Source organism: Eublepharis macularius, chromosome 7 (genome assembly GCF_028583425.1).
Source record: "Eublepharis macularius isolate TG4126 chromosome 7, MPM_Emac_v1.0, whole genome shotgun sequence".
NCBI classification, from domain to species: domain Eukaryota; kingdom Metazoa; phylum Chordata; class Lepidosauria; order Squamata; family Eublepharidae; genus Eublepharis; species Eublepharis macularius.
The window spans coordinates 67,261,760-67,284,367 of record NC_072796.1 but is presented as its reverse complement, the minus strand read 5'-3'; the positions used below and the strand labels follow the sequence as shown (position 1 = coordinate 67,284,367).

The following is a 22,608-nucleotide window of genomic DNA, read 5'->3' as shown; positions in this document are numbered from 1 at the left end:
CTCCCCCATTGGTGAGTAGCTTGCTGTACTCCCAATGTGAGACTGCACAGAAGGATGACGAGGAAAACAGTGTTGCACTTACCTGTAATTGTTGTTTGTTGAGTGTCTTCTGTGCAGGCACACATTCCCTCCCTCCTGCCCTGTTGTGAGAATATTCAGTTTTTGTTCTACTGTGGCTCAGGAGAACTAAGGGAAAGAAGAGGGTGCACAGAGTTTCAACGCAGGTCGGCGGGAAAGACAGCGCTTGCACGTTGCTAGGTCGGAGCGCCCTTAATCTCTCCAAGGCTGGCCTGCGCCTGTGCAGTCTCAGTTTGTGTCTGCACAGAAGACACTCGATGAACAACAGTTACGGGTAAGTGCAACACTGTTTTCCTTTGTATTCTGACTCACATTCTAATGTGACCAAAAATGCATAACCCAATATGGGACTCTTCAATATGGGATAAGAGGCGGCGGCGGCTTGATTTTAAGTTATTCCTGTTAACTTATTTGTAACAATATAATGTCTGCAAAATCATTGTCAGTGCATTTGGGGAAATAAACATAATCTATTTTAAGAAATTGGTCACCAAGGGCAATACAGTGTTTTCACCTTTTTGATTGCCTTACTGTCTTGGAAGGTGGAATTTCTAGTAGCCATCATCTCCCTTAGGAGAGTGGGAGAATTAAGTGCCCTCAAAATAAACCCCCCATTCTTGCAGTTTTTTCCACAGAAGGTGTAAGATTCATATCCTGCTCCTGTACAGATACAAAATACCATATCTAGAAATGCTGATGTCATGGGGGAAATTACATATTTGTTTTTCCCCGTAAATGCCAAGGAACATTTGGGGGAAATTTTAAATAAATGCAATACTCATTAAGCCAACATTTATTTTATGAAGATACCTTGTGTTGTGTGTGTGTATGTGTGTGTATTATGTGCTGTCAAGTCCAACCTATGGCAGCCCTATGAAGGAAAGACCTCCATAATGTCCTATCATTAACAGACTTGCTCAGATCCTGCAAACTGGAAGACATGGCTTCTTTTATTGAGAGCCAAAACAGACAAGATGTCTGATGCTTGGAGGACATGTGTTGGTTTCCTGCAAGGTTCTACGGGAAGTGTTGTGAGAAAGAACCTCTGCCAGGGAGAAGGGGGAGAGAAACTCTTTTCTCCTGGCAGAAGTTCTTTCTTTCGGCGTCTCGTCTAGTCCACTCAGCTCCCTCTCACTGCCATAAGCTCCCCTTGCTCCCCTAAAAGCACTCTGCAGCCCGAGGGAGCTGAGCATGCTGGCAACAGTCAGAGGGAGCTGATTGCACTGGCAGTGGCAAGAGGGACAAGAAGTTGATCAGCGCTGCCAGCTCCCTCTGCCCACTGCCAGTGCGCTTGGCTCCCTCTCGCCATTGCCAGCACACTCACCTTCCTCCCCTAAATACACTCGGGAGCCGAGTGTGCTGGCAGCAGCAAGAGGAACAAGGAGCTGATCACTGCTGCCAGCTCCCTCTGACCGCAGCCGGTACAATTGGCTCCCTCTCGCCACTACCAGTGCGCTCAGCTCCCTCTGGCTGCAGAATGCTTTTAGGGGAGCAAGGGAAGTGGGCAGTGGTGAGAGGGAGCCGAGTAGACTAGATGAGACTCCTAGAGAAAGAACCTCTGCCAGGGAGAAGAGGAATTCTCTTTCTCTTCTCCCTGGCAGAGGTTGTTTCTTGTGGGAAACTGACACATGTCCTCCATGCATCAGGTGTCTCGTCTGTTTTGGTTCTGAGTCAAGTTATCTCATTTTAGGTCTTCCTCTTTTCCTACTCCCTTCCACTTTTCCTAGCAGCATTGACTTTTCTAGAGAATCTTGTGATATGATGTGACCAAAATATGATAGCCTTAGTTTTGTCATTTTAGCTTCTAGAAGCTTGATTTGATCAAGTACCCACTTGATCTGATCAAGTACCCACTTATTTGACTTTTTGGCCATCCGTGGTATCCGCAAAACTCTCCTCCAGCACCCCATTTCAAATGTATCAATTTTCTTCCTGTCAGCTTTCTTCACTGTCCAACTTTCACATCATGTGTAGGCATATAAAATTTGTTGTATTGAAACAGTGGCAGTAAAACTAGATATTTTTACATAGATCAGTAGCTAGGGTCCAATGCTAATTCTGCTGATAGAGGGGATTTCTGTCAACAGAGCACGACTTTCTGGTTGCAACCCTGAATCCCACCAACCATTGCCACTTATTGGTGACAGAGGACTTCCAGAAATAGCATGAAGTGGTGGATCATTCACAAAAATCAGGTGCTAGATTCAGCCATTGTGTGTCATTTCAGTTGCCTAGGTTTGTTGCTCTAAAGAGGCTTTTTGGTTGTCTTCTTGTAGTTCTTCAGGTCACAGGTTCAAGATCCAATGTACATAATTATCATTGCAGAGTTTTGAATGTTTGCAAAATGGTAATACTCCAGAAATAGTTTTAATAATTGTGGGTAAACAAAAGTCATATAGATGTGTTATAGACAAAATACTATTTGATTGGGACAGAACTGCCTAACTATTTCACATCCATATGAGAATATTATTTCTGGAATTTTTAAGGTGGACATAGTTGGCTTCCAACCATACAGTTGCTGCCTGAAGACTTACTGCGTGGTGATTGTCTATAACGTTTGGTCACACAGTAAGCCCAATATTGTCAAACTCCTCCCCCTCCCACCATGTGACTTAACGTGAGTTGTAATTCTGAATTTACTGCATAGCTGGGTGCTTTGGGGTAGTGCATTTCCATGTGTTAACAGTCATTATTTGACTTCTCCAAAACCACTATATAGTCTTAATCCCAAAATAAGATATAAAGATAGAAACGCTGTGTGTGCAGTTTTCAAAACTTGATTCCTTTCAGTGATTCACTACCTGTTAATGCAGATACTAGATAATCAAATGAAAGTAATGGTGATGCTATGGTCTGGTTGACTGCAATCCTGAAATATTTTAACTGAGAAGATTAACCTAAACAGATTTAGAAAACATTCTGTATTTATGTAGTGTGTGGACTTTGTTAATTTCATATATGCTGGTAATACCTATACAGTTACTTTCTTTCTTTCTTTCTTTCTTTCTTTCTTTCTTTCTTTCTTTCTTTCTTTCTTTCTTTCTTTCTTTCTTTCTTTCTTTCTTTCTTTCTTTCTTTCTTTCTTTCTTTCTTTCTTTCTTTCTTTCTTTCTTTTTGACAGATACATAATGAGCACACTGATGCAAGATAAAGTTAGCGAAGGACTATAAAATGCCCAGATTTGGGTCAGCAAAAGCAGTTCAGATTCAAAATTCTGACAGTGATAGCACCATGGTGGAGAAACCAACTGGAAGAAAGGTATAAAAAGAAATTTGATTAAGATGATTACATTGAAGGCAGGCTAATCCATGAAAGCATAGAACATATATGAGCCCAAACGAGTTACATGGCATGTGAGGTTATGATGTTACTATGCTGTAAAGAATTGTAGGAGACACTGCTAAAATAAAATGCTTTCCCTAACCTAGAGTAACTTTTTCTAATTCTTTCAGGAGATATTAATCCTTATAACGTTATCATGCACTGTGTTGTATAGCTAACTTACAACATTTTGTTTGGAAGTGTTACTGTGATTTTGGAATCAACATGTGTCATGTATTGTCGAAGGCTTTCACGGCCGGAGAACAATGGTTGTTGTGGGTTTTCCGGGCTGTATTGCCGTGGTCTTGGCATTGTAGTTCCTGACGTTTCACCAGCAGCTGAGGCTGGCATCTTCAGAGGTGTAGCACCAAAAGACAGAGATCTCTCAGTGTCACACAGAGGTGTGCTACACCTCTGAAGATGCCAGCCACAGCTGCTGGCAAAATGTCAGGAACTACAATGCCAAGACCATGGCAATACAGCCCGGAAAACCCACAACAACCAACATGTGATATGTTAAATGATAATTTGCTAGCTTTTTAATTCTATTAGTAGTTCTTATGTAAACATTGCACTTCTCTGTTTATATCAGAGCAAGGACAAGATTGCCTCTTACAGCAAAACTGCAAAACTGGATAGGTGTGATGTGGGAAAGGAAATGAAAGAAAAGTCTTCCATGAAACGTAAACTTCAGTTTAATGTTAGTCCATCCAGAAATGAAGATCGAAATTCAGACACAGGTAGGGTCCTCTTTATTTTTCTCTTTATCTCATCATGGCGATGACAAATGTGTTACTAAAGTGCTTGTTCATATCCTATTTGTCCATTACCAGCAACCTGACAGGGCTTACATCAAATACATGGTAACTTCATACTACACAAATCCTCTTAGCTACGCATTCTAGTGTTTCTCCAGTATTGCACATGTGTTGGGCTTGTGTCCATTTGATGCTTATTCTTTGTGAGAACATACGCTGCTGTTCCTAACTGAAGCACTTAAATTAACTTTTGTCTTACTGATGGCTGTGCATGACCCATGAGGAGCAAAGTGGAGGAAGAGAACCAAATGATTAAAGCCCTGGGAGGTAGAGATTTTTGACATAGTTTACTGCTATGTAAATATAGGGAGCACCCTTCAAGCAGATTAAGCACTTTTAAATCCTGTTGATTTCAATTGAGAGATTGAAATACATAATTGACACTTCTAGTAAGCAGGGTTCATGGGTTTAAATCCTACCCAGGGTGTTGCTGGCAAGAAGACAGAACGTACCTTTTTGGCAGCAACAAGCCACTTCGCAGCAAAACGGAAGGAAGAGATGAGACTGCAATCCGCACCTCACACAGTAGGAGGCCATCCCCTAACCTCACACTCAACTGGACACACAGGAATAGGTCATTATGAAACCCCCAGCAACCCTGGCATTGTCACCAATCATATATAACAAGGCAAGAAGGATTGTCGAGAAAGCCCAAGATCTCCACATTGAGCCTCACATCATATCAAGCAGCCCTGGAATGGATTCCTGGGCACAAATGTTTTGTACCATAGAAAACAGTTACTTGGGATGAGATACTAATGCTGACTGGCAACCCTATACACCAATCATTTTGGTCATCCCCAAGTACTATCACTCTGCTTGAAACAGGATCATTGCTACTACTTGCTCCCATTTATCCCAGTAACCATTGTGCTCCATTCCTCCCTATCTCCTATAATTCAAGCTGCACTAGTAGTCATTGTGGAAGTATGCAACCTGAACGTCTCACTGTTCCCCCTCACAAGAGCATACCTGTGCAAACGCTAGATGAACCCTCTGTCCTGTTTCAGTGTGCTGAAAACTGCTGAAGTTAGCAACCAGGTGGAATTGGGAAGAGATTCCTATGTGTCCAATCACTCTGAAACAGAGATAGAGCTCAGACACAATCTATGTACTTATTAAACAGCATCAGGCATAGATACCCAAAAGCAAGGGAGATGAAAGGAATTGCTAGCTCGCTTGTCCCAGCAATGCTCCTGCGCCTTTCAAAACTACTAACAGACTGTAGAATCCCAGTCAGATCTGTCCCTGTCACTGCCTATCCATGAGGCAGTTAACTGTGTTGGTCAAACAACTATCTGTTAAGGAACCCAACTAAAATAAGAATTCTAGCCTCACAACAGAGCACCTACATGCAAACTGGTCACTGTAGCTGTTGGTTGTTCCATGCTAGAGATGTGAAAGTCTGTGGAAGAAATGCTGGCAAAAATGGGAAAGAAATTTGTTTCTGAGGATTTTTTCAGGTTTTTTCCAGAAAAAAAATTTGGAAATTTGGGGGAACATTGAGGAAAACAAAACACATGAAATGTTTTCTCATTTGATATGAATGGAGTGCCTTTTAAGACAAGATTTTACCCAACCAGATTGTATAGTATGAAAAATTTTATGTACGACAACTTACATTGTTAGATTTTGATAATTCCATTGGTTATGCTGTAGACTAATACATTTCCAAGCTTGTTTTTTTGTTACTATGTGACTTATTTTGTCCATAGTTAATATGGTGGAATGTGTATGATAATACATTATTGAATTGTTTGTTATAATATGATTGTATGAGGCTGCTTTGAGCCAAATAATATGCTGCCTTCTCTTTGCTACAAATTTGCCTTTTCTATTTTCTACCTCTCCTACAACAAAAACTAAGATACATGTGCTTAAGGTGGCATATGGTGCAGTATTTTACAGCTTCTCTAATATTTTAGTGTATTTGCCTTAGTTTTCTGCAAACATAATTGCATTTATAATTTTAGATTTTATGAATATGCCAAATAGTACCTCTTTATATGCTGAATGTTACGATGAATGCATTTTGTGGGGTTTAAAACAGAAATGTAGGCCTGATAAGTAAGTATTCTGTGCATTTCAGTTTTCTGCAAAATTTCCATTTTTTTCTGGGGGAAAAATAGGATAAAACTATTTCCCTTTTATGGCTTCAGAATTTTCTAAACAATGTGCACCTCTGTTGGTATTGCACTGTGGCTGGAGTCCATCCTGGATTCTTTCCCTTTGGAGAGGCAAAGCACAAGGACAGTAATGAGTTCCATGATAGCAGCAAACAACAAGATTGCTTCCACACAGCAAGGATTCTCCATATTGATTTCATTGCTGCTGTGAATGCAGAAGCATACATGTTGGCAGCAGAGCTTCCATACATGGGAGTTTTCTGTGTACTTTCCTTGAACTTTTTCTGATTTTTCCTTACCATGTGCACTGTACAGCAACCTTGCATTGGCTCAGCATGGCTGTCACAGCTGCTGTGATGACTTACTGCCCTGATTGTGCTGTAATGCTGTTAAAAGTTGAAATAGATAAGTGGCAGTAGATCATTATCAACTATAGCAATATTTTTTAAAAGTTCTTAAAAAGTTCTTCATTGGTATAGCCAGGAAAATGGCACCTGAAGGAGCTTACTCTGGGAATATGGCACCACTGGAGGCAGGACCTTTGCAGGGCAGGAAAACACACTATTCCTTCTAGATGGTGTGCTAACATGCTTGGATTGCATTCTTTTCAGTAGCTAAAACTAGGTGTGGAAAAGAGAATAGTGATGACATGGAAAATCTGGAAACTGTATGGTTACAGTACTACGTCATACAGGAGATAAAAAGTGCTTCAGTTTGGAAGTCAAGGAGGAGAAAAATGTCTGTGTGGAAGCAACCCTGTGAGCTCAAATTCTCCATATGGTGCTCTTCCAGTTTCCTCTGTCCTTCCCCTTAAGGACTCTCAAATCAAAGAACTCTCAAATCAAAAGACTCTCCTCTTGGGAGGCATTGTATATTCATTGAATTAACACTTAATTGTCCCTTGTAGGGAGTTAGATTGGAACTCTGTTTACATTGTCTGTTGCAGCTTCTGTGTGGTGTTTTGAGTCAGCAAATCAGTAGACACTGTAAGAGCTTAGTTGGTGATAACACTATTTAGAGTACAGAGGCTGCTAGTCACCCAGGAGCTCCCTGTGTTCCCCGTTTGCAGGGTGATGTTATACTGGCATATCTGCAAAGGTGTGTGGAAGGGGTTCCTTTTTAAAACATAAGAAGAGCCCTAGTGGACCATTGGTGGATCAAATCCAGTATCCTTTTTCACACAGTAACCAACTAATTGCCCTGGAGAGTCAATAAACAGGGCGCAAAGGCGCAAGGCCTTCTCCTGATGATGCCTCCTAGCAATGAATTATGTTTATTACCTCAGAATATGGGAAGTTCCTTTTACTCACCATGGCTAATAGCCTTTGATGGACTTGTCCTCCATGAATCTGTCTGACCCTTCCTTTAAAGCCATCTATGCTCTGTCTATTCCACTGACAGTGAATTTCACTATATTCATTGAATAAAATATTTCCTTTGGACTCTCCTGTACCTATTGGCCATCAGCTTCATTAGGTGCCCCAGAATTCTGATACTGGAGAGGAAGAAAAAAAGCACTATCACTTTCCCCACCCCATGCATCATCATGATTCTATAAACCTCTATCATGCCCCTCTTATCCTTCTTTTTCTAAACTAAGAAGACAGACTCTTCAGCCTTTGCTCATAGAAATGGTGATACAAACCATGATCATCTTGTTTGCCCTCTTGTATCTATACTTTTCTCCAGTACCGCATTATCCTTTTTGAAATAAAGTGACCACAATTGTACACAGTATTGTAAATGAGCCTGTACCATGGCTCTATACAAGGGCTGTCTTATTCTTTCCTAATACTGTCTTATACAGTATTGGCCATCTTATTCTTTCCTAATAATCCCCAGTATGGAGCTTGTCTTTTTCACCACTGTCACACACTAAGTTGACATTTCTATTAAGCTGTCCGCTATAACCCCAAGATCTTTGCAGTCTTGGTCTTATCTGGTCCCAAACCCATCAGCATATATTTAAAGTTAGGGCCTTCCTCCCAGTCTGCATCACCTTACAATACTGAATTTCACTTGCTATGTTGTTGCTCGCTCACTCACACAGTTTTGATGGATCATCGTGTAACTCTTCACAATCCATTTTGTTTTTCTTTGCATGCTATCATTAACGGTTGGTGGAGAGGTTTAGAACAATACAGAGTGGGGCATGAATGAGGAAAACATTGAAATAGTCACACCTTGTGACTGAGTCTCCTCCCCTTTGCTTATTCAGAGTAAAAGATCCAGTTTGGTGTTTGGTGGAATACCTGTGAGGGATGGTCTGAGCAGCTGTGTTAGACATATGCTATATACACAATGTATGCTCTCTCCCTTGGGTGTCTGTGCAACATGTTCTATTTTTGTGCAAAATTCCCTTTTAATGGCAGTCCTATCAACAAAGTATCACAATATGGGGCAGGGAGGTTTTGTTCCATGCCACACATGCAGTTGCATTGGAGCTAAAGATGGCCTGGCTGGAATTTTTACAGTGCTTAAGAAGTGCTGTGGTTGGTTGCTTGCTTGGCTAGATGAGTATGGGGTCATCATGGCAGGAAATAGTATGTGTGTGGAGGGGGAAGGACTTATATGTTCCTATTTCATGTATTGTATGGAATTTTTTAAAGCTACAGCAAAGTTATCCCCATGTTACTTACTTAATGTATTAAAAATGTTTCATGTTGGTACTATTTCGGTATTTCTTCTTTATGTCTTTTTACATATGAAATGTCTCAGTGTAACAACTAGGCTTTTGGTTGAAGTGTGATTTTATAGGTTAATTTCAATATATAGGCTCAGTTCAGTATGTCATATCTCAAATGCCCTGCCTTCATCCAGATACTTAATAAGAGCATGTGATGGCGGGGTGGGTGGGCGGTGTTGGCTAACATATCAAATGAGATGATACTGTAGAATCACAGAGAGTTTTCTTTTATACCAGCAAATAACCTATAAATCACTTTTGAAGAATGTGATCTAAAAGGAAGCACCTGTCTTTTCACACTATCTTCTTTTAGTGCATGAGTATTAAACTGGCAGTATAGGAAGTAGAAAAAAGTACTTGGGAAAAGTATGTCCTTTCAGGTACTGTTAATAATTAATTGTATATTTTAATGGAATAGATATATTGCTTTTGTAATACTGATACGGCATTTGTTGAACATTTAGAAAAATAACATGAGAGTTTATTACCGCGTCTTCTGAAGCACTGGTTAGCAAAGAAAGTACCATTTAACAGCTATTCAGTTATATTAAACCTTCAAGTCAAGCCATACTTGCTTATTGCCACCAACAAGTAACACTGGAAGAGTGTTCACACAATATAGACATTGCCACTCTCTGTTGCCTGCTTAGTGTTCTATACAGGCCTGTAGTGGGCAGTGGCAGCTGGATAGTGCAGCATGCAATTCTGCATTGACTTTGATCATAAGGGAGACTTCAGAGTACCAGATAAGAATTTTGAGGAACTGATTTCAGTTTGCAAATCTTTCTGGGGCTTCTGTGCCTTCCTGGAAATACACTTCTCCTTCATGTCATTTTGAAAGGCTACAAAATTAAGCCAAAGTTTGCTTTTTGTCTTAATATTGGACGAAATCTGAGGTAATAATAATATTGTGCCTTTTAGTTGGGCAATGGGTTTAAGAGGACAGAGCAACATTTTGGAAACATCTAGAGCTACCTTTTAGGTGCAAAATTCTTTCTCCCCTCCAGAGATACAGATTGACCAGCAGATGCCCAGTGGGAATGAGTCTAGCTCAAAGTCATCTGTTGAGCTTCATGTCAGGGTGGGGATTTCAACCCATGTAAAATGTCTGTGATGGATTTTGTGCAAAATCAGCTGAACCGAAAGAAGAGTTGACATGCAGTACAAGTGCCCATGACTATCGTAATGTTTGTCTAGTTATGACTAACCTTCTCTTTTTTTAAGATAATGGCTTTCATGTGAAGTAACTATGCAGTGGAGCACTAATCAGTAGAGAATATATGATTATGTGTATTTTGCCCATACATTTTATATATTATTTTGTACTTGAAAGCAGCTCATCTCAGCATAGTACTTTTATTACTAAATTACTTAACAATATTAGGAATTCTTATTCAAGGATTTCAGAAAAGCTAGCATACAGATGCTATGAAATAATTTTTTTAAAAATCCTATGTGGTATGACAGTGTTTCTATCTTGTGTGCCCCACTTCGTTTCTCTTCCTCTTCTCCACCTGCTTTTCTCCCATGTGTTCTTCATTCTGTAGATTCAGATCCAGGACATGCAAATGAAAGCTGGGGGGAGAGATTAATACCTACTTACAGGACATATTCAGGTAAATTAATTATCAGGTGTACTTACTGTGGTTGAATTATTCCTATTAACATCATTATCCTATCTTTCATTTTTTCTTTTTCTGTGACAGTGACCTGGCTTCAAACAGTGCCCATAGTAATAAAACTGTAATAAAACTTCCTTTTATCAGAGAACCCTAAGTACCCTCCAGAGAAGGCATGTATAGAGATATGGATCCTTACCAGTGAAATATACTCATATCTGTGTTGAAAGGTGGCAGTTACCATGTATTAAACTTCTTTAGGCTGAAAAATTACATATAATAAAACTATATGTAAAACAAAAAAAACTATATCGCAAGTATAGTAAATGATAAAATGATTTCCAAAGATCAAGTGTGGATGCAGTGGCAGTCATGGACACCATTTTTTCCTGTTCTCTTCCTTCCCCCAATAAACCCACCCACCCAGATCTTTGAAAAGCTGATATTGAAGCTGGCTTGACCCTTCTTAACAAAAAGTAATATGGTGGGGGGGGGGTGTTAAATGAGGAGGAACTGAGAGGGCACTAGCTTTAAGCTAGTGGGATTTCTTGAAGCAGCATCAGAAGTACTGCTGGCAGAAGAAGGGGAGGATGATTTTATCTAGTTCCTCCCCTGACTCCCTCCCCAGTTTATGTTTTTGTTTTTACCATGAGGGTTCTGCAGTCTCCAACATCAGTGTTTTGGAAATCTTGGGGCTATTGGTGGAACTGAGAGTATGAAAGAATCACTTTGTGAGCAGCCTTGTGTTTCATAGGATCCATATTAAAGCGGTTTCAACTCATCCCGTTTGTATGTGTCAGTGTATAAGCACCGAAGAGATAATTTAAGACTTGAGAAGTCATTTAAAGTTAAATATATAAAGCAGATTTGTTCTTGGAAAATAAATCACTTGAGTACATAAAGAACAAATTATGCCAAACAAGTCAAACATTTTCTTTTTCTAGATCAAATAAAGCTTTGTATGAAGAGCCTCCAGTAGCCTAAGCATGAAAAGTATTTCTCCATAACTGATCTCACATTTAATACACTTAACATAGTATGATTAAAGGCTTTATTATTTGAATATTCAGTGTGCTGTCCTTTCTGAGAAGGTTAAGCAAAAGAATGAATAGAAAGAATAAAATGAGAATTTATTTTTTGCTAAATGCTGGTACTTATGGAAGCCTGGTGTGCAGAAAGAACATTGTAGGTAGCATATATCTAAAAAATAAGGCAGTCCATTAATTGACAACTATCTGTTGGTTTACAACATTTATATCCTAGTTTTCAACTATAATGTCCTCAAAGTGGTTTACAACATGCATGCATGCACACAATTCTTAGTATATTAGTCCCCACTTCTAAGTTAATGCTTTATTACCTGCTCCTGGAACAAGATATCTTTAAAATCCTGAGAACTAAGCAGGGAGGAGCCAGGTGCTGCCATTTATTATCTATTTATATTGTTCATGTTATATATCATTAAAATGTAGTTGACAATTTTCTATTAGCTTGTAATGCAGATCTTTACAGAACAATACAATTACTTATGTAATCAAGGAGCCCTGTGGCACAGAGTGGTAAGCTGCAGTACTGCAGACCAAGCTCTGCTCATGACCTGAGTTTGATCCTGGCGGAAGCTGGGTTTGAATAGCCAGCTCAAGGTGACTCAGCCTTCCATCCTTCCGAGGTCGGTAAAATAAGTACCCAGTTCCCTGGGGGTAAAGTGTAGATGATTGGGGAAGGCAATGGCAAACCACCCTGGAAAAAAAGTCTGCCAAGAAAATGTCATGATGCGACGTCCCCCCATGGGTCAGTAATGACTTGGTACTTGCACAGGGGACTACTTTTACCTTTACCTACTTACGTAATCAGTGGTTTCTTGAGGTAAATCTTTTTCATAGACAAAACCACACACTATATTATGTTTGGAGGAAAGGGCCTGATCTTGATCATGACCAGGGCTTTTGAGGGAGGTACGCATTGATATGCAGTACTGGCATCTCATTCAGCCGGAAGGCTAGGGCTGCCAACACAGCAAACATCAAGAGTACTGGCCCTTCTTTTTTTATAGAAAAAAAGCACTAATCATGACCATTCATATTCATGATCATTCTCGAATGTGACCTGTAAGACACAAGAGGCAGATGTGTAAACAAGCAGGAAGGGGAAAAAAGGAATTGGAAGTGACATGGCAGAAAGATAGGCAGCTAATTACAATTGGTACAGGAAAAAACAGGAGGAAACAGTTTTGATGAGGAGCTCCCCATCCCCAGCAGTTCTCCTGATCTGATTTTCCCCTTTTCTTAATACATGTTAGTGGAGTAGTGTTCTTTCTTTTAATGAAGAAAGTTTTGTTATCATGGAAATCACTGAAGAGGAGTCTACTCTTGTAGTTGTCATGCATGTCCTGTTGACACATGAAACTGCATTTAACAGAATGAAAACACTGGTTTATTGACTGGAAGTGTCTTCCCAAGTTTCAGGTAGAGACATTTCTCATCACTTACTTTCTCATTGTATCTTGGACCTTCTGCATACAAAGCATATGCTCTACTACTGACTCTCCCCACTACTACATCTGTGCTCACAGCTGTAGAGTTTGAAAACCACTATCTCATATTAGTGAAAGGACTTCCGAGAGCACAGAGTTGTGGTTGGAGCTTAAAAATTACTTGTGTACATCTGTCTTTCACTTTTCAGCCAAGATTGGCTTCTGAAGTAGCTTACATATTTATGATGTATCTTCATTATAGATTTTAAGTTTTTACAGATGTCTGGTGTGTGTATAATAATCTCTTCTGGCCTGTGAGTTTGTTATAATCCACAATTTGGCTCTTCCTTTCAGAAGACAGGGACAAGAACTTGCAGATGGGCTGTTCAATGGTAAAAAGGCTAACTGTCAATCTGTATGCTCTTTTGACTCGGGTTGTTGGTGACATCATTCAAGTTCCAAGCTCTTTCTTCCAGAAAAGAGAAGAATATCATATTTACCCAGTACAATTTCCTCTTGCACACCTTAAAGCATCGTCAGACTTTTTTTCTCCAGAAAATACATCAAACTGTTGAAATCTGGTTGTTTATGAATATAAACTGTGCACACACAGTCTTCCTTTATCAAATCTCACCATCAGTATCTCTCACTAGTAAAATACAAACATATGAAGCTGCCTTGTACTGAATTAGACCATTGGTCCATCTAGCTCAATTTCCTATTGACTTTAACATGAGATAACTAGAGATGCCAGGGAATCTCAGGCATACAACATACAAAACATGTGTTCAACCATTTAACCAATAAGCCCTTCATCCAAAATCAAGTGTGAGTTCTGTTTCCATAAACAATGACATCCAGGTTCTTCAGAAAGAGAAGGTGCCTAGGCAGTAAGAATGTGAAGATATTTGCTGATATTGTATGTTTACTTTTACATCAATGTTTCTATAAAAATATATTTGCTAAATAGAGTTTTAGTACAAATTTCATATTCTTATGAAGTTATTCTGTATGATTTAATTACATTCATGTCCCTTCTTCCAATATTCTTAGGCCAAAGTTGCATGCAATGACAGCTCAATTCGCTATGTTGCAGTTAAGTCACCATTGAATTGCTTTGAAGAATGGTGGGGCAGTTTGAAGGACTTAAGGGGCCAGTGTGAAGAGGTGTGCCATCGGGAGAAAAATTGCTGGGGATAAGTGGTTTTATGGGGAAGCATGGCAAAGGAAAGAGTTCAGCACCCCCTTGTGCCTGCATCTAATGTAATTAAACACCCCACACTGCTTTATAATAATTAAGTGGTGACCTGGATATAAGTGCCATCTTATCTAGCTTGGTTCTAAGAGTAGCATATTTTCTCACAACACTCTCTTGGGCTCCAAGAGAGAGTAGTTGATCCAAGGCTGTGTATTGAGCTTCATCGCTGATCAGAAATCTGAACCTAATTTTTTCACATCAAAGGTCAACACACTCACCATTACATCACATTGGGTCAAGTCTGTTATGCTAAATATTTTGGAGAGATTATTTGATGTCCCTGCCCTTCCAGCTGAATCAGAAATACCCGTACTAATTTAACAGAGCATTCCAGATGTTGTTACTCCAAACAATATATCTGTATTTTCTCAAGAATGTAATCTTAAATATGTTGCAGTTGGTGCTGTTTCACTGTATTTACAAATGTACTGTTATTTCCAGAGAAGGAAGTTCCAGAGAAAAAGAAAATGAAAAAAGAAGCTGGAAATAAGAAAGCAGCACCTGTTAGCATTCTTTTTGGCTACCCGCTATCAGAACGCAAACAAATGGCCCTTCTTATGCAGATGACTGCTAGAGACAACAGTCCAGGTAATACTACAGACTATATGCATACCTGAGGGATCAGAGGAAAGGAGGGTCACTTGTCTCCTTCCATCCATAGAATGCAAAAGGTAGGCATGGCTCTGGTTTGCCTCAGAGTGATCATATTTTCTCTTTAAAAATGTTAATAACAGAATGGGGGGTAGTTTTAAATAGGGCTAAACCTTCTCATTCCTCCCCCAGAACTCTTAGGCAAACCAAGGTTGAACGAGCCTGTAGGTTGTATTTTATATATGGAATGAGGCACTTGATCTTGATTTTTTTGGAGCCCTCAGATTTGATAACTTTTAAGGTTATCTGCTGCTCAACTTCGCATTCAACTTTCCCTGAAATCTTTGTAAGACTGCAGAACTGGTACAAAGAAATAGAGGCAGTGTGATCATTATCAGCTGTTTCCAGTATATATGATCATCACTATTCTTACTTTCTAATTTGTCTTTATTTACTTTGCTTTCATATATAATTTTCTGTAGATAATCTGATGATACTAATCAAAATTCATTTTCCCTCTTTCTGCCATCTAGCTTATAATTTATGTTTTCTTTTCTATTGATCTTGTTGCAGTTTATTGTATATCGTACATTTCTCTAGCTTTGTCAGTCCCCACTAGAGACAGGCGAGCTCCCCAAGCTCTCCTTGGAATAAAGCTCAGACAAACGTACCTATTGGCATGTAAGCTGGCAAAATCCATTTTATTATCGAATCTGATGCAAAATATTCAAAGAGCTTGGAACGTCATGGTGCACTTGATGTTGTTAGGGGAGCCTTGGAGTTCTAGGTGTCCTGCCCTCTAGAATTCTCTTTCCATTCTTTCACCTCACCTCAGCTTATCTGCCCTGTTGTTGGGCAACCAAGAGGAGGGCCAGTTCTTGCTGCCTCACTCCCTTTTCCTCTTTCATTCTTCCCACCCCACTATGACTGGATCATATAGTGCTTGTGTCACCCAGTGTATTGTGGAAACAAAATGCCCCAGGCAACTATGATTCATAGCTGAGAACTGTGCATTGTGTACTTGAATACATTATGAGATATGGGAATGGAGGGGTCTCCTTTAGCTTGGCTTTACCATCCAGGCCAGAGAAGAATTTGGCAGCCAAAAGGCTCCTCTGACTCCTGAGCTGCTGAAGATGAAACCAAAGAATATGAACTTTAAAAGCATCTTTAGTCATTACTGACTTAATCTTTAATCTTGTTATCAACTATTTATAACTTGGATACTAATTTTTAGTAAGCGCAACTTTGGTCAGCTACATTTGTAGCTCAAACGTTATCATGTGATCATTCTTATACTAATGACATACATTAATGTTGATAATTTTGAAATTGCAATTACAGTCTCTTCAAAGCATGGTGGAGGTATTACATACTCACAGATTTTCCAAATACAACTATTTTGATAACCTAACAACTTTTTTAAAAAGCAGTTTTCATAAAATCAGTCTTTAAAATCTGGTATGGCAAGATATGTAACTTTTATAACAATTAATAAACTATGTATGCTGAAGAAGTGTTCTGGTTGCTGCATCTACTACTACAATTAAGTGTTTTAGATTTTAAGTATATGTCTATGCTTATTTTATTTTGTACTAAATACATTAAACAAGAAATAGTTTGCTGATTTCCCCATAGCTAGTAAATAGCTATGAACAAAATATTGTTTTATAAATTTTTTAGAAAATGCTGACATTGCTATTTTATGTACTTTACCTGAGAAGATTAGCTCATACTGAAATGCAACAATTGTATTAAAAACCAACACTATAGAGATGAGTGAATACTTGTGGGGATGAATGGAGCTGTATGTAGAGGGTGAGGAAAAAAACCTAATCAGTTATTGTCAGGGTGGCAGTCATGTTTACAGAAGTACGATATCCTCCCCAATAAAGCAATGCATGTTTTTAAAGAATAAGAATATTCACAAAGCAGGTAAAATTCAAGCAATAAATTTGGGTTACTTGCAATAAAATGCCATTTTCCATTTCAGTTGTTGTATTTCTGTGACGTTTCTGTCATGTCATCAGTCTATTAATCAGTGTTACACATAGGGATGCCAGTCCCCCACCGGGGCAGGGAATACCCCACTCCCACCCCCTGCTCCCGCTTACCTGGCCAGTAGGGGGGAAACACGCCTCCCAGGGCGCGTTCCCAGGTGACACAGCATGCTCCTGCACACTGCAGCAGGCCGATTCAGGATGAACGCAGCACGAATCAGGCCTGATTCAGCCCAGATCAGGCCACTGTGGAGCACTCCTGTCCTCCGCAGCAGCTGAATTTGGCCCCCTGATTTGGCCCCCTGGGGAGCGCGGGAGCGCTCCCAGAGAGCATGTGACCCACACAATGACGTCACTTCCTGAAGGTGACATCATTGCACATGCCGGGAGCACATGCACAACAGGGAAAACAGTAAGGTATGTGCCAGGTCTCCAATCTCCCGGTGGGGGTGGGGGGACCTGGGAACCCTTACACACTAAGCAAGACAGCTACTGAGAAAGAAACCTGCTTGTTAATGTTAAGCTTTAAAAGTAGGGTCGCCCGATCCCCCAAGGGTGAAAGCAGAGGATTGAGGGGTGTAAGGGAAAAGTGCCATTAAGCCATACAGTCCTTAAGATCACAGAACTTTGGTTCAGGCTCTAAGTCTTTGCAGGCTGAGTTTCGGCCTAGCTTGGGAAAAATGTGTTGGTTTGCTAATGACCACACCTGCAAGTCTCTGCTGTTCTCAAGGGATTTGGCCTTGGTTTCTGGCGTTCTCAGTTCCTAATCAGTACTCCTCTGATTTCTCATGCTAGCAATGCCAATTAACTAAGTAAGCCCTGATTGGTTCTTGAATTGTGGGCTGAGGTACGCAGGCCAAGAAAAGATGGCTGACAACAACCAAGAGAGGCTCCCCTGGTCCAAGTCACAAGACCACAAGTGGCAAAACCACACCCAGAGGAATGAAAATAATAAACTTACCTTTAAAACGAACTAATAAACCTTTAAAACGAAATAATAACTATGCCAAATACAAATCAATATGAAATTTATAACATTATCAATCTTGTAAAGAAACTAAGTGCATGAATAGATAATCCTAAAGTGCTAAACAATCCAAAGACATTCCACAATTCAATAGTTCAGTCAATAAATACAATAAATATTACTCCTAAATAAACACAGTACTATATGGTAACGGCCGCAACAGTTTAAACAAAAAACAGCGCAAATGTCACGTGAGAGTAACACAGTCTTTCTCTTTTCTCTTAGGTATGCTGAAAAAAAGAGCTCCAGGGGATGTTCATTTTAAAGGTAAGTATGCAGACAGAAACGTTGTCTTATTCTGTTTTGCTTTTCTCTTGCAGGTGGAGTTTGTGAACATCGGGAGCACAGTGGATCCATGCCCGCCTAGCCCTCCAAGGAGGTGGCTATTAAAACACAAGTTTTGTTGTCAAACTTCCTCAGGGGCAACGCAACAGTCCACCTGGATATATCATCACAGATTTCAATTTCTCTTGTATCCCATAAAGTAGCGTGCCATAGCCGGCCCCTTGGAGGGCTAGGTGGGCACGGATCCACTACGCTCCTGACATCCACAAACTCCACCTGCAAGAGAAAAGGAAAACAGAATTAGACAATGTTTCTGTCTGCATACTTACCTTTAAAATGATCATCTCCCAGAGCTCTTCTTTTCAGCATACCTAAGAGAAATATGTGACATTTGCGCTGGTTTTTGTTTAAAGCGTTGCAACTGTTACCATATAGTACTGCATTTATTTAGGAGTAATATTTATTGATTAAACTATGGAATTGTGTAATGTCTTTGGATTGTTCAGTACTTTAGGATTATCTATACATGCACTTAGTCACTTTAGAAGATTGATAATGTTATAAATTTCATATTGGGTTTGTATTTGGCATTGTTACTATTTTCATTCCTCTGGGTGTGGTTTTACCACTTGTGGTCTCAAGAAGAGATGGCTGCCTGTCACACTGTAGAACCTCTCTATTCACTATCGCCTTACCATCATGTGAGAGAGATTTGCTTCCATGCCTCGAGCTGCATGGCATGTAAATGGATTCCTTTACTTAGCCTATTGGTAAGAACCTTCCAGCCAAGGAGCCATGTCAGAGAAGCAAGATAACAATACTGTTAGTATAATACTATTAATACTAATACTAATTAATATTAATAATTAACTAATACTATTAATACTTATACTAATAATTAACTAATACTACTAATAATTAACTAATACTAATAGTGAATACTATTAAGTATTTAGGCAGATAAGTGTTTAGCTAAGCAATAGAAAGTGTTGTTTTGCTTGCCTGTTGCCTGACTCAAGAGTGGTTTCTGCTCTGCAGACACTCTCTGTAATCTATATTCAATAAACCTAAACATATTTTATTTAGTCTATGTCAAGAGTTACTTCTTGTACGTGAGCTCACTCTCAGGATGAACCCAGAGGCTGAAAGAACTCAAAAGAACAGGAACAGAGCCTTTCCCATCTCCTAAGGGTCTTGGAGTGGCTGTGGTTCAGTGCCATGAACAGGAGCAGGGGGTTTCTGTCTCATACAGGGGGTTATTGGGGGGGGCATGCTGGTGAGGCCTTAACTCGCATATACATTACACACATGTTCCCAACCAGTCCCGCATCATGCTGGGAATAATGTCCTTCCCACTGCATCATGGGAGCGTACTAGAGTACATTCTGCATGCTCCAAAGTTTCCAGCCCTGTTTCCACATCTACACCCCCCCCACACACACACACTGGCCAGGTGAGAGGTGGCAGGGGCGGAGACTGGGAGCAGGGATTCCCCCCCCCCCCAGCAGGGAACTGGTAACTCTATTTAAAAGTCTGTGTATATTAAGACGTTCCTTTTCTTATAAAAACTTCAATGATCGACTGGAGAAAATCTAACCAAGTTAGTAATGTTTTCATATATGGTGGCAGTACCCTTTAATTAAGCATTCTTGAAAACTTTTATGAACTGTGTTAAGACAATAAGTCAGATCAAGATACAAAATGATCCCTAATAATCTTGCAAGATACTCAGAGGGCTTTATTCCAGTTATTTCTATGACAATTGAAATTTCATTTCATTTCCAAATCTGTCAACAGTAATTTTTGTAGCAAGGTGAAGACTTCTCTGTAGTATAAATGGTTTACAAAAAAAAATTCTATTTTTAAATCTTAAAGAAAAGCCAAATAAAGTAGTGGGTTAGAAACTAAACAGCTTCCATGTCTTAAATGGGGCAGTCAAGTAGGGTGAGAAGGACGATCTTGTTTTTCTAGTTTGGCTTTTATTTATTTTATTAACATTGTACTGCTGTTTGTATGTTAACGGACAACTTATTTTTTTTTTAAGAAAGCTTTTGTCTCTAATGAACCATTGGCCTATCTGGATAGATTCAAAAGACCACGTTGCTTGTGTGATTATTATAAATTATCACATGAAAGCCTAGCTATTTGAAGCTTTCCTCATGGGCACCTTTTTAAAGATAATTGTTGATTTTCCAAAAGTTTTTAATGGGAACAAAGTCTCTCCATTTGGGAGCACTGTTAATGAATTATCTATGTTCTTCCTCTGAAGAAATGAATTAGATAGTAGAAAGGTTTTAGTGAAGTGAGTTCCATTCATTGTGGCAAAAAATATTTCATACCTAAAATTTTATTTTGTAGATCCCAACCTAAATCATCCTCTGCAGACATCACTAGCGCAAAAGAAAACTCCAAGCTCCTCATCACGACAAAAAGACAAAGTTAACAAGAGAAATGAACGTGGGGAAACCCCCTTACACACAGCAGCAATTAGAGGCGATATTAAGCAAGTGAAAGAGTTAATTGGTCTAGGAGCAAATGTGAATGTAAAAGATTTTGCAGGTAAGTTCAACAAATAGTTTATTTAATGCTGGCTGCATTCAAATGTCATTTCTTGTTTACAGTTTGTTAGAGATACCCTGGTTAGTCTATTAGGCCTACTTAACAAACCATTTGTTTTGTCAGCCCCAATTACTCCACTGCTTGCCTCCTTCACTGCCTCCAAGCTGAATCCCTGAATACTATCCTGTGCACTCTTGCATTAACCAGGCTGCTGTATTCCACTTCCTATTGATTGGCTGCTATAAATGGGAGGAGAACTGGGAAGAAGGAGCAGGAAAGAAACCTAGGGCAAGTCAAGCCTCTTGTTCCTTGCTCTTGGCTCAGGGCAGGTACAGTACAATCATAAGCAGAAATGTCTCTGCTTTGGAAAAAAAATTATACCAGAGGAAATCAATATGTTCTTTCAGCTATCTGTGTCTTTGTGGCAAAGGTTATCACACAGTTGCTGTACGGCTCTCAGCTGTGTATGTATGTCAAACATAGATCCTTTGAAATAATTCAAATTAAATTTCTGAAAGTTTAAGGGGGTAGCTGTGGTGGTCTGCAGTAGAACCGCAGGATTTAAGTCCAGTGGCACCTTAGAGACAAACAAGATTTTCAGATTAGAGTTTTGGCAGTTTATGTTCAGACATCACATTAAACCACAGTTTAATCATAATTTAGAAACTGGTTTATTGTGACATCTGAATGCAACCACTACCTGGTCTTTAATTTTAATAATTAAATTAATTTGTTTTGCATTTTTCAAGTGTCTAAGAAGCTCCAAATTTCACTTGGAAAAAAATTCATGATATTTGCACCTGAACAGAAGTGCATTTAGCTGGAAGTACATCCTGTACATTCCAGTAGCCTGCACTTAAAAGTACTTAAAAGTTATTTTGTTAGTTCATAAAACAATCAAAAGTATCTCAATGATTGTAGATAAGTTGTTTAAGATCATGTGTTTGAAAGAATCTAAGGTGTATCTTAGAAGAACATATTTTTAGGCACAATATGTGGATCCATTCCAATAGAATCGTGTGACTTTCCCTTGTTCTTTCTGACAATGGCATTACGTTTTACTCAATAAAGCCTCTATTCAAAATCTAAGGATCAATTTATTAAGATTTTCAATAAGATAACAACTTAAAAACTACATTCCTACATCAGTATACACTCCCACTTTCTACAGCAACACACCTACACTGCAAGAGGGAGAATTGATTTCCAGGACCAAAGGACCCATGTGGATTAGTAGCCTTGTGGATCTTGCGGGCTGTACTGAGGTGGCAGAAGGGCAAAAATTGGCTTCTCTGCCCACTGTCAGCTTTCATCTTTGCAGGCTTTCATTGACAGTTGCTGGATCCATCCCATTATGCTGATTACAGTATAATGAGAAATACGGTGAGAGAAGATAGTGAAGGAACTGTCACAAACCCACGTCAAACTCAGGTTTGGGCTGACCGTCCCCTACCTTGAGGTAAAACTTCTCCTCTCTAAGCCTATGAAGCTGTATACTGGGCTGGGAAGCCTTCACTAGTGTGGTTGATGTTAAGCTTTAACTATTTCTTGTCCCACCCTTCAGTAACACATAAGTAGTATGGTTACCCAACCAAGTCCAAGCAGAGGAATGATCAGGGGTTTGCCCTTCCCTTAAACTGAAACTGGCACACAAGGCTTGGGGAGATTCAAAGTGTAACAGAAGGTTTATTTACAAGAAGGTAAAATAAGAAGACAGGTAGGCAGAGGTTTGAACTGAAAATAATGTAGAGGTTTTTAAACAGA

At 39.5% G+C, this 22,608-nt stretch overlaps 1 protein-coding gene across 2 annotated transcripts in view; it reads left to right on the top strand.

Moving 5' to 3' along the window:
* Positions 1–22,608, top strand: part of ANKRD12 (ankyrin repeat domain 12) — a 135,948-nt gene that overhangs the window by 48,674 nt on the left and 64,666 nt on the right. Inside the window, exons 2-6 of one of the 2 annotated variants that reach the window (XM_054985591.1) lie at positions 3,203–3,339; positions 3,995–4,142; positions 10,580–10,648; positions 14,824–14,970; positions 20,644–20,844. In XM_054985591.1, the coding sequence (XP_054841566.1) occupies positions 3,253–3,339; positions 3,995–4,142; positions 10,580–10,648; positions 14,824–14,970; positions 20,644–20,844 (652 nt within the window). In that variant the 5' untranslated portion in view covers positions 3,203–3,252. The remainder of the gene's footprint in view (positions 1–3,202; positions 3,340–3,994; positions 4,143–10,579; positions 10,649–14,823; positions 14,971–20,643; positions 20,845–22,608) is intronic. The other variant, XM_054985592.1, reaches the window with a different exon arrangement.